The sequence below is a fragment of the Brienomyrus brachyistius genome, chromosome 10 (genome assembly GCF_023856365.1).
Source record: "Brienomyrus brachyistius isolate T26 chromosome 10, BBRACH_0.4, whole genome shotgun sequence".
NCBI classification, from domain to species: domain Eukaryota; kingdom Metazoa; phylum Chordata; class Actinopteri; order Osteoglossiformes; family Mormyridae; genus Brienomyrus; species Brienomyrus brachyistius.
In genome coordinates this window covers 16,633,686-16,649,142 of record NC_064542.1, presented here as the reverse complement: position 1 = coordinate 16,649,142, position 15,457 = coordinate 16,633,686, and the positions used below count along the sequence as shown (strand labels likewise).

Below are 15,457 nucleotides of genomic sequence, written 5' to 3'. Positions count from 1 at the left end.
CATCTCATGAATTCAGTTAAAAAGACACACACAATCGCTGTATTTTAAGCATATTTGATTAACAAAGTTTATTTGTGTTGTGATATTAGATACATTATTCATAATTCTGCTTCTTATGCAGTTTCATTCTTTATTTCAACAAATGCAGTTGCACCTTTTGTAGAAAGTAAAAAAGACCCTGAAAGTAGCAAGTGTAAAAAAAAAAATAACCTGTACCAGCCTTGTAGTTGGACAGCGTGCGAGGCAAACTGAACCAAGTCTTAGACTTTCAGTCTGTCCCGAAGAAGCCATAATGCAGACTTAAGCCACACAAAACATTATTTTCTAGATACAAATTTAATAGCCGGGATTACGGGAGGTGGATTGACTTTTACTGGCTCGATCCCCCATATTGAAAGTATACGTTTCTGGACACAGTCACATTTTTACCAGGTTCCTATATAATTCATAGAGAAGACCTTTTGGCTGGAGTGGAACAAATGGGTTCAGCCTTTCCCTGTATAGATTACAAAGGATCACTTTGTAGCACTAATTTCCTTTCTGTCTAAGTTGCTCACCAATCCACTGCCAGTCTGTCCTCTCCACCAATCCAATGTCAGCCTGTTCTCTCCACCAATCCTAGGGCCTGTCACACATAGAAATACGAGGCATTTGCTGAACACACCCTTATCTTTATCTAATTTCCTGACCTGCTTTACACACTTACTTGACTAATGAGTACACACTGATAATTTTAATTTTAAATTTTATGAAATCGCGTCCAGCTTTACTGTATATGATCAGTTTTAGAATGTTGGCAAGACAACACAAACACAAACTAATTAAATTGCTCCAGTAAATACAACTTGATCTGTGGGGCAAATAAAATGTTTACTAAAAAGTGTATATTAAACTGTGAAAATTGATATACATTTTTATATAATACTTTAGTTTAGATTAATTACCACTTGTATTGCATAGTACATATGAACAGCTGATGAATATAGCTGATGTTCATGTGTCTAAGAGATGCTATTTTACCAAAGGGGTCTGAGAGGAAAACGCTTAAAATTCGTTTTTTCCCACTGTCCACCAGGGGGGAGTATCAGACATCAAGATGCATAGGAATTGCACAGGTATTCTTTGCTTAGTCCAAGACACCAATGAGGATAACCAAAGTAATTTTAACATAATGTAACAGTATTACAAACATTCTTACCTAGATAACTTACAGGTAATTAGTTTGATAGAATTCTGTATTTACTGAAACAATTCAGATTCGTTACGCAGCTCAAAAGTAAAGACCAAGCTGGGCATCTTTGAAGCTACTTTTTACAATTTTGATCACTGATGATTTCATATCGGGTGCCATCCCCGAATGACAGCAAAGCAGGGACCCTCACGTAGATTATCAGGAACACACACGTATTAACATTAGTCCATGGTTTGTCTTTTGAGAGGAATGATGTGCTACGCTGCGTTCAGATGAGTTACGTTTAAGTCAAAAAGCTTTATTGCCACATCGAAGATACGCAAGTGCTGCCAAAATGAATACGCAGCCTACTGATGGAGGAATGACTAGTAAATAGTCATTTATCAATGGCAAAAACACAGAAATAAACACAAATTAATAATAATAATAATAATAATAATAATAATAATAATAGTAGTAATACAGCAAAGAGCAATAAAAGATGAATCAGTTTTAAATGAACATGACACTGTGAACCTATAATTCTGAATACCAGATATGTCCTAATTTATTTAAAGTGGATTTATTAAAATTTTAAATTTTATGTCATCTGTTGTGCATCTGGGTGCTGGGGGCACATCGGTGAAGTCCCGTGACAGGATGGGCAGCATTATATATAAATCAGGTATGATGCACTTTCAGTCACATGTTTGCTGAATTGCATGGAAAGCCCTTCATCTTCCAAGAGCCAAGTCCTTGTCTTAAACCAGGCACAGGGGTTACCTATTTAGAACTCACTCTTCCATATTTGTCACAATGGGGATGCACAAATGGTCACCTGTGTAGGAAGATAACTGTCATTTTATATTTATTAATCAGTCTTATTTGCACTGTTGGTCTACAAATGTTTTTATGGGACTTTTTCGTAACACTTGTTAATAGAGCTCAAATTTCTCTGAAAATCTTCATTTATTCATTCATTTTCTGCTGCTGCTCTTGTTTAAATGAGTACAGCAGAGCTTTGGAGAGGATAATAAGATTTATTGCAATTTATTATAAAAAAAAAATCATCATGGCAAAAGATTATCAACAGTTTAACAGTTCACTGATGTACTTCTTAAGATGTTTTGAACACAAGCAGCTGACCATTTCTCAGTCTTTTCTTCTATTCGTAAACCACGTACATTAAACAGACCACACCATTTCTGTATAATGTAGTGCTGTCAGAGTACATACAGTCCTGAACAAAATCTTAAGACTTTACAAATATTCGCATTTCCCACTGGTAACCAGTGCGTAACCAGTGCGTAACCAGTGCGTAACCAGTGCGTAACCAGCTTGTACAGAAGAAACAGGAGCAAGGGACAGAAAATAGAGTTTAGGCAATTTATTGAAAACAGCATTTAAACTCAAACAGGCTGCTCATCAGCTGATCAAAGGTTTAAGACCGTAGCCTTTAAAAGGCAGAATCTGCGTAAAAATCTGGCTTTCATGTCATTTTCAGTCACACTGTCATGACCTCCTGATGGCAAAAAGGCTTCCTGTCTTTGAATGTGGCAGGATTGTTGAGCTGTACAAGCAAAGCCTCTCGCAAAACTCCATCTCTGCCAAGGTTGGACGCAGTAAGAAAGTCATTTTAAATTTCTTAAAAGATCCTGAGGGTTATGGGATGAAAAAGTCAAGTGGTAGACCCCAAAAACATTTCACCTGCGCTGAGCCAGACGATTAGACGGGCTGTCTGTGAAGACACAGGCCGATCTTCAACCCGAATACAGGCCCTTACTGATGCCAACTGCAACCCAATAACCATGAGAGAGCGTCTGCAAAAGAAGAGCTTGAAGAACTTCAAAGGCCACGTCTCCGTCCACGTCACAAACCTGCCTGTTTGGACTTTGCAAAAGAGCACCAAACATGGGACATCGAAAGGCAGAAGAAAGTTTCATTCTCTGACGAGAAAAAATGTAACCTGGATGGTTTCCAACATTACTGGCATGAGAAGGAGATCCCACTGGAGATGTTTTCTACGTGGCACAGTGGAGGAGGCTCCATCATGGTCTGAGGAGCTTTTTCCTTCAATGGAACAATGGCACTGCAGGTTGTGCAGGAGCATCAAGGGGCTACTGGCTATGGCTTCTGTTTTTGGGCTCTTTTTGGGCTACAGTCTTAAACTTTTGATCAGCTGATGAGCAGCCTGTTTGAGTTTAAGTGCAGTTTTCAAGAAATTGCCTAGACTCTATTTTTTGTGTTTTGCTCCTGTTACTTCTTTTTGCATTTCAAAGCTCTATTTACAACCTGGTTATGAACCACCAGTGCGAAATGCGAATACTTGTATTTTTTTGCCTGGTCTTAAGATTTTGTTCAGGACTGTATATGGAGATAGAACTGAATAATTGTTGAAATGCAGCAAAATGCCAGAAATACATATATATATGTGTGTGTGTGTGTGTGTGTGTGTGTGTGTGTGTGTGTGTGTGTGTGTGTGTATGTGTGTGTGTGTGTGTGTGTGTGTGTGTATATGTGTATGTGTGTGTGTGTGTGTGTGTGTGTGTGTGTGTGTATATGTGTATGTGTGTGTGTGTGTGTGTATGTGTGTGTGTGTGTGTGTGTGTGTGTGTGTGTGTGTGTGTGTGTGTATGAGTGCCCATCTCTCCACTTCAATACCATCTCGCTCACCATTTCCTCTCTTATCTGTCCCACACTCATGTTATTTAATTCCTTCCATTTTTTCCTTTCACTAGATCCCCCAGCTTTCCCAAAGATATACTTGGACTATCACTATTTTTTAAAAAGGTTTTTTGTTCAATTTGAAAATGAATGTTCTTTAGCGTTTCTTTTTATTCAGATAGCTTGGGATAGCTTGGGCACTATATTGTGTAAAAGTGAATGTTAAAAGTAGCTTAATAAAAAAATAGTTGTACCCTGATGCCATTCTTTAAATTACACTGCAATAAACCATATAGTTCAAATTTTTGAAATTCCAACACTGCAGTTCAAATTATAATGTAATATTACTAGATCATAACATCATGTATTTGTGATGTGCATTTGTGTATTTCCATATCAGCCACAATGCAGTCTTATTGCAGAATATGTCTGAGGGCCACTTCACATAAATTCAGATTTGACTTCACCATAACGACTATACCTTGACTTCCAATCTTCCCACAAATAATTATCATTCTAGAACACAGCAAAATATCCTGGCATTAGTCACCACTTGTCTTCTGCCAGATAAACCAAAGAGATCACCACCTGCATCTGATAGCATCTCGAGTCTGACGCCGCACACAACCGGGTGGTTTTGCATAAAATATCAGCTCCCCATCATAACAGTTTTCAGCCGTTTGCGGGGAAAAAATAAGGCTCATTTCAGCAGTGCAAGTGACCTGTACTGTCAGGAACGGGCTATCAACAAGGCCTTCTTAGCAAGTGAAGACTGAACAGCGTGTAATTCGGAAGGAGAAGTGGGTGTTTGCGAGCTTCCCTCCTGCAATTCTCGTCACTCATTAAAATTCATCTTGCTTTAGGCAGTCTGCCACCTCAGCTCACACATTCTCTCATACCCCTGACCAACTGTTGACTCGGATGACAGAGTTGGGTTCACAAATGAGGACTGAATCTCAGAACTAAGATTTCATATGTTAACATCATCCATTTCGTATTAAAATTCAGAATATGTACTCATTTGCTACTAAAGTCCATCCTTCTGTGGATGACACAAGCGACAAACTGCTATTCCATTAATGGGGGATATTTTCATAGATAGAGATAGCAAAAGCATGCTTTCTATTTGAATACCATAGACTTTTTTGGCAAGAGACAAATACTTTTGCATCCCAGATAACACATCTATGTACTGGCTTGACATGTGGAACAGCCATCGCATGATCCATGGAACAAAGCCACCTTCGGCGCAGTTCTGATGTTCCCTGGGGTACCCAATGACCCAAACAAGAACATACAAAATCAAACATGTACAAGGCAAACAGAAGTATATTTGGGTATGTTTGTGAATGCAGGTGTTTATGTCCTAAATGACAGGAACAAAGCTGATGGAGGCAGGCAGGCAAATATAAATCTCAAGGACTTGCTTGTTAGTATCACTGCAAGTGGATTTATTAAGCTCTTTACTTATCTATAAATTTTTTATTGTCTTCATACTTCTAAGCAAACAATAATTTGTTTACCGCTTCCGAAGATTAGCCTCCAGCCCTGGTTAGTAATTCAACAGGCTCTTCACCCCACCACTGCCATATTGTTCCTACAGGTGGGTAGTAATAGAGTCCTCTTGGTTCTCCCAAATGAATGAGGCGTCTTTCCTATCAGAGGGTCCTGAGCAGCCCACAGAAACAACGTCGTTAGAGTTATGAAGGCGAGCACTGGAGGCAGTGAAGCTGGAAGCACAGTGCAGGGAAGGGGGTAAGCCCAGGGGGGGTAATGGAGGTAAGGTACCCTGTCCATTGGTCTGGGAATCCAGACCTACCTGGTTGAGGTGCATCTCGCTGTGTGTCACCTGCTCGATGGCAATAGGCCTATGGTCCTGCAACACTGCAGTAGGCTGTGACAGTCCATCTGAAGTGCTGTGGACAGGTCCAGGGTGAACGCCTGGTAGGCCAGTGGTTGTGTGGGAGAAAAGCCGGCCAAGCTGCCTGAAGGAGTTCCTCCTGGATCCAGACAAACGCCGCAGTTTTCCTCTATTGCTGGCCAGTGAGGAGGAGGGTGAAAATGAGGAGGACTTTCGTACTCCGTTGCATTTAGCTTTGTCCACTGTTGTTTGCACCTCCATTCCTGTCATGGATTTAAAAAGGGCAGAGACACTGAAGACTGAATCCCACTTTGCTGTCTTGGAGTTCGACAGCCTGAAGGACACACTCTTAGGCTTGGCCCAGTTTTTTCCTTCACCTGGATTCCCACCTGTTCCCCATGCCTGACCGTCCACGGCTTCATTGGCATTTGCTTTTGTGGTCTCATTGTTGGAGGTGTAGGTCTGGCGTGGAGGCTTGCGGTTCCCCAGTAGATCCAGGACCTCGTAGCGAAAGCTTGAAATGTCCTGCTTTAGCTCCTGGCAAGAACAACAGGAATTTGTGAGAGTCAGGGAATAAGGGGTTGACTAACTTGGAACATTATTTTAGGCAAAACAGAGAACTGCAAAGCCCTTTGTGGACCTCTGTGGCTTTGTTATGCTACTTTACCCAAAGCATATTTCATATCATAAACTCTCATGCAGTGTTAAAAAGAGTCACTATTGAACTATAAAGAAGGTGCCATTGCTTTCTGATTCCTTTCGTTTCTTGTGTCACCCTAGAAATACTGAGAAATAACCAGAAATAAAGGAATTCAAGCAGAAAGAAATACAAACATTACAACGGAATTGAAGTTTAGATCTTCTAGTCAGCCTAAAAAAACATTTCCTGCAAAGGAAGACAGGAGATTTATGTACATGCATAATTTTATGCCCTTGACATGGCAGCCTTCACACATTCCACACATGCTGATATGATAGTGCTGCGATGTGGATTTACTCAACGCAATGACACACCTTAAAATTCTCCTCTGTCAGCCCTTCGTCTGTCTTGGAGCTTCGGATCATGGCAGCCACATACCGCTTTACTAGGCTCCGAATTACTTCCTGGGAAAGATACAGAAGAGCAGTGCCCATGTCCCACATCCGAACAGATACTGTTGCTATTCTTGAATTTCATAGCTATTGAGCAAGAGGCTGTACCCATTTGATGCAATCAGGCTGTAGATACTGTGCACTGCTGCTTTCCCCTTAAAGAAGGGACTGTAAATGTATCGCTAGAGACATAAACTGGTAACCAGAAATGAAAAGCTTGGTAAATTGTTCTAGACTGGGAAAATAAAAGAGAGAGGTAAGGAGCACTGACACAGTGTGCTGCCACACCCATCACATGACAAACCAGCTCGGGTGTGAGAACCTGAGTGCAGCCATGTGGCAGGTGATACCTCAGCACCACACCAGTCTGAATGGACCAGTGTGTTTTTTTTCTAGTGGCTGGAGTGTCAATCCTGCCACCTTTTCCCCTTTAAGTTGAAGGACCTCCTTATAGGGCTGGATGTAGATTAACGTCATACCCAAGACAAAGCAATTGCAGGTTAAGGACTTTGCGCAAGGGCCCAATGGTGTAGAATTACTCTGGGCATTCACAGGATTTGAACCAGTAAGCTTCCAGTTGCGGGCACAGATCCCTAGCCTCAGAGCCACCATTCCACCCACAGATAAAAAAAAAATAAAAAAACTAGATAAAAAAGGCAAGGAGAAAATAATAAGTATTTGATTGCAAAGAGGACAATTTTATTCTTAGAGTTCTGCCCAGAGTGGAAGTTGTATAGTCTTGGGAACCTATGGGCACAGAAAGAACCTAATAATATGATAATCGCTTTTATGAGATGGCCCCTGACCCCGTGCCATGTACCTGATAATGCTGATTCTGTATTAGGCTGTCGGCATGGCGATCCTGAAACACAAGAAATTAACGGGGTTTTCAGCATCAAAAGAATAAATGTCTCACCACCTGGATTGCTATTAATTATATACAGCTACCCATAATTTTACATAATTTGTATAAGGGTTGGTGTACAATCATTTACTATTGTATCTGCTAAAGCCCAAAAATCAGTTTTCCAAATACAAGAATATATTTCTGATTTGTAGCAGAGATCAAATTTTTTCCATTGACCACCAGAGTACCAGCACATATTTTAGAGCTTAAAGTAGGCTTTCTTATATAATCCTGCCAAGGCTCTCTCTGAAAACATAAGTGTGTGGGTGTAAGTGTGTGTTTGTGTGTATGTGGGTGATCTGAGAGTAACTGTCGTTTTTTTTTCCCACTGTATTGTAGATGTAGATGATACCATCCTATAAAAGAGGGTATTAAAATTTTGCTTATTGCAGGGTTATGGACGGAGCAGTGGATGCTGACATGCCAGGGTGGGCAAAATTAGGTGATTAGCGTATTAAATCACCCAGTTTCCCTTCCTTGGTCATGTCTGCTTTTGTTCTTTCCCCCTCCCCGAATAAAGTGTCCGTTCTGTCCTTCCGCCCCCGTGTCATATGGGTCTGCTCCTCACCCCAAGCAGAGACATTCTCATACTATGAATAATTCAGCTCTAAACAGCCAGATGATTAAAGGTAACGTGAACCAAACAACATGATCATATCGCTGCTTTACACAGATAGGCGACTCTCCCCTCTGCCTCACTCCACTACTGTCAGGTCCTCGGGTAAAAAGCAGATGTAGATGGCGGAGAAGTGTGGCCTGTGTCCGTATGAATAGACGGCTCTTGTGAATCTCAGGCTGGTCAGTCCAGTTCAGAAATTTAATTCGCAACCGTTTGCGGAAAGTTGGCAAGTATGAAATGTGAAAACCAAGGCGTTGCATTGACAAAAAAGGAAAAGAGAGAAACAGCACCTATCCCAGGGGGGGGCGAATTACAGACTCTGCTGTGAAAAAGACACATCACTGCACTCAAAGACAACAAAGATACTCTTACAATTCAGTAGAAACTGCCAATAAGAAACAATGGTGAAAATCCCACACTTCGGTGCTGTTTTCAGGGCTTTTAGTGCAGTGCTTGTACGGCTCGTGTAGCATGCTGCATGCTGCATTACTGCCTTACAGTGAACTCCTTGAGGTTGTCGGGATGTGGAGGCGCCTGCCGTTTGCACAGCCGCCCGTGGGCCCAGATGCACAGGTACCACACTGACTTGGGGCTGGGCACAATGTTGAAAGGTGGGGGGAGGGTGCCCCCCTCATCGAAGTAGCTCATCCACAGTTTGGTCCGTGCAAATTTCCACTCAATGTCTGCGTGGTCCTGCTCAGCACCAGGACGAGTGTGGGAAATAGGAGGAGAAAAAATACAGTGGGATGTGAAACCGCTCTCCTGGACATTTTCTTGGCAGCATTCTGCAGATTTTTAAAGCTGGCTATACTCATGCATATATAAAAATCTGGGTCTGCATTAATAAAACACCATGCACATTTTTATGTCACAGTATGACCGTCTCATTGTTTTCAGTTAAGGTACGAATGTTCCCTCCGTTATACCTGAATTACTCCTGCAGGAATTAGAGATGTGAAATGACTGATATGCAAAGTATAGTCAATTGGCTCAGTCATTCTCTCAGTAATGTACTGTATATTTTTTCCATCCTTTAGAATGAACATTAATATAGGAGCAGAACACATATCAGATAACTGGAATGTATCAGACCAAGCCTAAAAATGAGTTATTGATGCCTTTGTGAATATATGACTAGAGGCTCCGCCCTCATGCTTTCTACAAGCATACTCACAGCGATTAGCTGGTAGGAGTTGTTCATCATGGCGATGAGCATGTTGAGCAGCACCACCAAGGAGATGACGTTGTAGGTCCCAAACATGGTGGCTCCCACAAACTCTGTAAACTCATGCCGAGCCTTAACATTGGTGACGTAGAGGTTTATCAGGCCGAAAATTGACCAGAACAGGGACTGCAGGGTCTCAAATAGCCTACAAGATGGAGAAAGAGTAGATGAGATTGTGACAGATGGAGATTATCGGGTTGTTTTGAGACTTATACTAATCCTGCAGTCCAAGAACTTAAAAGCTATGGGTTCATATCAAATTAAAAAATCTTCTGCATATTATTTCATGTTTAAACATTTTTCACTTCCACATTATAAATTAACAAGAACCAGGTACACATTCCGCCAAAGTCTCCCTCGGCAGGTTAGACACAGACTGGCACATTAAATGGCCCCAGACTTCATGTTGACCTGTCATAGAAAGAACTGCTGCTGTAAATCAACACAGGCAGCTCAATGAGGCTTATGGTGAAGAGGTGGATCACTCTGTATATATATATATATATGGCTTCTCACCCTCATGATTTTCTGAATCCCTAGTAGTAAACAATTCAGTAATGTCAAGCACAAGCCTAAGAAGAATCTGTGTTGTGAAAGGCAGAGCAGTAGACTAATGGCTTTGCCAAGCAGCTTCTGTAGAATTTACTTCCCCCCAGAAACTATGAGATTGGGTCATCAGACTCCATTTGCTTAGAGAGGGATCAATTGCTGGTGCAGACATGTAAAAAATGCACAGATGCTGTGGAGGCGGTGGGTTTGGGCGATTCCAAGGGTGCCTAAAAAATCTGGGACATAATTGGATTGGTTTGGGTTAGGGCCCCTATATGATATGCTTTCATGGGGCCCAAAATCGCTAGTGGCCCCCCTAAAAATATCCTAGTACCACAGATAACTAAGAGTCCTAATGTTTACTATGAGACAACTTGTACTTTAGACCACTAAATACATTACAAATTAATGAAAAGGTTTGTTCTTTAAATACCATCGCAGGATATCACTCCTGCACTTGCCACATCAACCTAATGTATAATGCAAAGGATTTTCCAGTAAGAGCATGCTACTATTACACTATTGACTATCATGATGAAACAATGATATTATCAGTATAAGGGCCATTAGTGGACAAACAATTATTTGATCTTCAATTTAAAAATCCCTTGGAAATCAAATTAAGGAACACTTTAATTCACCGCCAAATGTTAATTCACCACCAGAAACAGCCAGAGCCTCTACAGTACTGTCTGAAGGATGTGGGAATTACTGAACAAGTGCTCAAGAGAGGTTATTATCATTAGAGTTTTAAAGTAACAGTACATAGAACCATGTCCTGGATGACTGGTAGGAAGGTAGATGGATGAAAGTGTGCAGAATTGCGAGTGAACATTCATAAGTACTTGACCTCACCAGATGTTTTAAGTTAAATAATTGTGTGTTGTATAAAATAAAGTAGACTCGGCTTGGTATATTGCAGGTGAAACAACACACATCAGCTTTAGTCTGAGTGCCATGTTGGAGGGTTACCACACTCACGTGGAGAAGGCGTTGTTCTGCTTCTCACAGCGGATGCCTTTGCAGTGGTTGGGCTCATCAGCTGCCTGCGTTTCATAGTAGAAGTATAGCTGGTTGAGGCCGTTGGCAAAGGCCAAAAGCACCAGGCAGTAGATGAAGAGGAACTTGAGGATATCAAGCAGCATGCGGCCCAGAGAGATCTGCAGTGGGCCCAGGTGCGAGTTAGCCGTGAAGAGAGAGATCAACCGCAGAGAGCTGAAGATATTGGCGATGGCGAACAGGGCTTCAGCGATCAGCGTTGGGTGCCACATCTCCCACTCCTCCCGTGGTCGTGAACTGTTGTACTGGAAAAGGTAAAAGGAGCAAAGAGCTAAATTCAATATTCAATCCCATTCAATTTCAATTTCCAAATCATAATCATCATCTGGGTTTAAATGTGGCCGGCGCCCGATGGAACCCAGCTCCCAAATCACACCTCGCCAGAGAGCAGCCTTGCCTCCGTTCAGTTTCATGCTAAAAGTCCATTTTTTTTTTCATCAGCTTTAATGTAAATTTTCATTAGTAGCTCTGGTCAGATATTCATTTCCTGAGTGGATGAGATATTGATACATGATGTCTTGTGCCATGTTTTTGTACTTTGAGGTGTTTTGCATACCGTATAGCTGCCAAAACATCCCTTACTAGCTAGAGGTAAGACGCATGTGCGAAGCAATCCATAAATAACTTAATATTTTAATGCTTTTTCATGGGGACATCATTAATTGAGCAAGGTTATTACTTGTAGAATTTCCCTCTGGGATCAATAAAATGAATTGAATATAATCTAATAAGCCATTTTGATTTTTATGCTTTGTCATATACATGCTATGTTTAAAAAAATTTAAGTACAATTTTATGCCCTGATAGGTACAATATTTGTATCAAAAGAACATACTGACAAATGTGATCACAAATACATATTATAACTAATAAACTAATATACGTAGCAGCTTATTCAGGATACCCCTCCCACCCCTTATCTGTCCTTGATAGGGTTCCACCTCTATGATTCTAATTTAACCCCTAATCATCATCCATCATCATCATCACCATATTTCTACTCCTGATCAAAACTGTGATGGCAGCATTCCAGAGAGGCCAGAGATAGGTTAGAGCTGGGAGATATAATGTCTCCAGCATGTTCGGGGTCTGCCCTGGGGCCTCCACCCAGTAGGATGTGCCTAGAGCAGCTTCAGGTCAGGTCAGGTCAGGTAGAGGAGCATGCGCTGATGCAGCATGTTGCCGCACCCACCACAAGGCCGAAACTCCTCGGGATCCTGGCTGATGACCCTCCAGGCAGACACTTGGTCCAGTCCCACACTCCGGAAATGGCCATCCATCTGCTATAGCCCATTACACGGGCTCCCCCTCTGCCTGGTTCAGCCGCTTGAGTCCTCAGCAATGGGGATCCTGCAAGCCGGATCACCCTCAGGGAATCGGGCCACATGGCTATAATGGCAACTGACGTTACCTCGCAATGCAGGTAATGTGCCTCATTCAGAATTCCCCTAGCGACTACTCCTTCGACACAAAGTCAAACCAGTAGTACCCAAGGATTCTCCAAAGAGACACAGGACCGGAGAGCTGGATAGCGTCCCTGTGCCATAGCCATACAGCAAGACAGGGAGCACCAGGACTTGGTCCTTCACCCTCTTGCACAGATATCGGGAGCGACCTCATGACCACCCCATGCTCTCCCAATCCATCTGCTGACTGCATAGGAAGAATCACCAGAGCCATGAATGTCATTGCCGAGGTAAGTAAATCTGTCGATGAGGTCGACATTCTCCCCGCAGACGGACACACTACTTATGGCTGTGCCTAAGAAGTCATTAAAGGCCTGAATCTTGGCCTTTATCCAGGACACCTGTAATCTCAGACACTCGATCAGTCTCTTGAGAGCTCCAATCAGAACCTCCATTGATTCCGGTAGGACGACAACATCGCCAGCAAAGCCAAGATCAGTAAATATTTCTTCACCTACCGATGCCCCACCACTGCTGGACCCAAGGACCCTGCCCAAGACCCAATCCATACAAGCATTGAACAGAATACGAGCATGAACGAACCCGTGGTAAACCCCAGAATTAACTGGGAAGGACATGGAAGTTCTCCCTTCACTCTACACAGCCCTCACAGTATCAGTAAACAGGCTGGCCATAATGTCCAGCAACTTCGGCGGGATCCCAAGAAGTCTCAGGATGTCCCACAGGGCAACTCGATCAACTGAGTCAAAGGCTTTATGAAAATTGACAAAGGCTGCAAAGAACCTCTGCCAATATTCGCACTTGTGCTCGATGAGAAGCCTTAGTGCCAGGATGCAGTCGAGGGTAGACTTCTGAGGCGTGAAACTGACGTCTCCAGTCGCTGACAGGTGAGGAAGTGATCATGGATCCTATTAAGAATGACCCTAGCAAGCACCTTAACTGACATTGTGAGCAGTGTTATACTCCTGTAGTTATCACAATCTTCCCTTTCCAGATAGGGACTACAAGTCCCGTTTTCCAGTCAGTTTGGATGACTCCTGATTCCCAAATGGAAGCAAAGACAGCATGCGATGCCAGGAGGACAACATTACCACCGTCCTGGAGAAGTTCACCCCAAATACCACAGATCCCTGCGGCATTCCCTACCCTCTGCTGACTCACCACTCGTGCAATCTCAGTGAGATTGGCTGGTTCACGGTTGATTGGAGGATCAGCCTCAAGAACTGTGGACCCAGAGATGTCCAACATCCTAGCTGGAGGATCAGCTTTATACAATTGCTCAAAGTAAGCCGGTCCTGCGGATCACAATTGCAGTGTCATCCATAAGGACCGTTCCATCACCCACCCCGACTACAAATCTCCAAGGCACAGATTCAGATGTGCGTAATGCATCAGTTCCTCTGGAAGCAGGACATGGGTCACTAGACCACAGATGGTGTGTCACCTGCTCACAGATTCATCTAACAAATGTCTCCATATCTGCCCTAAGAGCCCCGACAGCCAACCTCCTCAGCTCCCAGTACAGACTGGAGTTGCCATCAAGTCATGTGCTGCAACTCCCCTTGATGAAACACCTCCTTCTGGGAACACCAAGACAACCCCTGGCAACCTTCTGGGTCTTATCACGGAAGGTCTGCCACATAGAGTCAGCAGTCACACCCAAGTCTGTAAGTTCCTCACAGAAACTGCATGCAAACTCATCAGGAGCAGCCTGATCTTGGAGTCTGGCTAAGTCCAGCCTCATTCTCCTAGTAGGTGGTAGCCTACTGGATCTAAGCTGAATTTTCAGCATTGCAACAACAAGTCTGTGGTCAGAATTCACAAACTGGGCACTTCTGTAGACCCTGCAGTTCTCCAGGAGCCTCCAGCATCTGCCCACGAGGATGTGATTTATATCCTTCCCTGCACCACCAGTGTTGGAGTACGAAGTCCAACGATGTGGCTCAGGATGTTAGAACTTGGATCCAGCAACCCACAGCCCCTGACCTTTCGTAAAGTCAAGGTACATGGTGCCATTCTCGGATGCAGGGCCAGATGCAGTTTAATGTCATACCCAAAATAGATTTACAAATAAACCGCAAGCCTCAGCGGATGACTTAGTTCCCACTTCACCAGCATGGATGTGCTTTCATAATGTTCTCTCCAAGGATGTGTCTGCCGAACACAGTTATTACAACAGAATAACAGAAACATTAAAGATAGTGAATTCTGATTGTAGAGTGGTTCCAAACAATGGTTCACCCACATTTATACACTTTCTTCTAATATATAATCAGACCAACGATTGCATGGCCTTGTTCAATTGCAATTTAGTGCATAGAGAAGCGAGGCTTGAGGTAACAAAAGGAATTCATATCTTACATCCAGGTTTTTCGTAAGATCACCATTAAAAGAGACATCACAGAGACATTCATGCAATACAATACAACAATAATGTCAATTTTTGAAGCCATTGTGACTACCCAAAAGTGCATTTATACACACAGGTATACACAAGTGCACATCCTGTACTCCTGCCGCTGGAGCAGTTGTTCAAGCCTAAACCCAGGAAATGCCTGACAGATGCAGCCCACACAAAAATATGACTGCATTGCAGTGGGGGGCAATCTGAGCTGAGATCATCGAAAGGCACCTTCTAGAATATTTACTCAAAATATCATATGTAGGAATATCACACATTATTTGAACAAAAACTAAAGTTAGAGTCCCAAAAGAGCATATCAGTAGAGACACCAAGGCTTGATGCCCTAGGGCTTCTTTAGAAGGTATCACTTTAAATAACAGTAGCTAGGAAAGTTGGCAGTGCCTCAATCTCAAAAAAAGCGAACCATGTTAGATTTAGCTTCGTAAAGCTCTTAAGAAATCCAGCAAATCGTCATACAT

General features: G+C 42.6%; 1 protein-coding gene across 3 annotated transcripts in view; it reads right to left on the bottom strand.

Annotated features, from left to right (window-relative positions):
• Window positions 1–1,182: 1,182 nt before the first annotated feature.
• LOC125751182 (short transient receptor potential channel 5-like) overlaps window positions 1,183–15,457 on the bottom strand; it is a 36,776-nt gene continuing 22,501 nt past the window's right edge. Inside the window, exons 6-12 of one of the 3 annotated variants that reach the window (XM_049029793.1) lie at window positions 11,070–11,392; window positions 9,489–9,684; window positions 8,813–9,007; window positions 7,609–7,650; window positions 6,711–6,800; window positions 6,074–6,233; window positions 1,183–5,959 (exon numbers count right to left, since the gene is read on the bottom strand). In XM_049029793.1, the coding sequence (XP_048885750.1) occupies window positions 5,433–5,959; window positions 6,074–6,233; window positions 6,711–6,800; window positions 7,609–7,650; window positions 8,813–9,007; window positions 9,489–9,684; window positions 11,070–11,392 (1,533 nt within the window). In that variant the 3' untranslated portion in view covers window positions 1,183–5,432. Of the gene's footprint in view, window positions 6,234–6,710; window positions 6,801–7,608; window positions 7,651–8,812; window positions 9,008–9,488; window positions 9,685–11,069; window positions 11,393–15,457 lie in introns of all 3 variants that reach the window. The other 2 variants (XM_049029794.1, XM_049029792.1) reach the window with 2 other exon arrangements.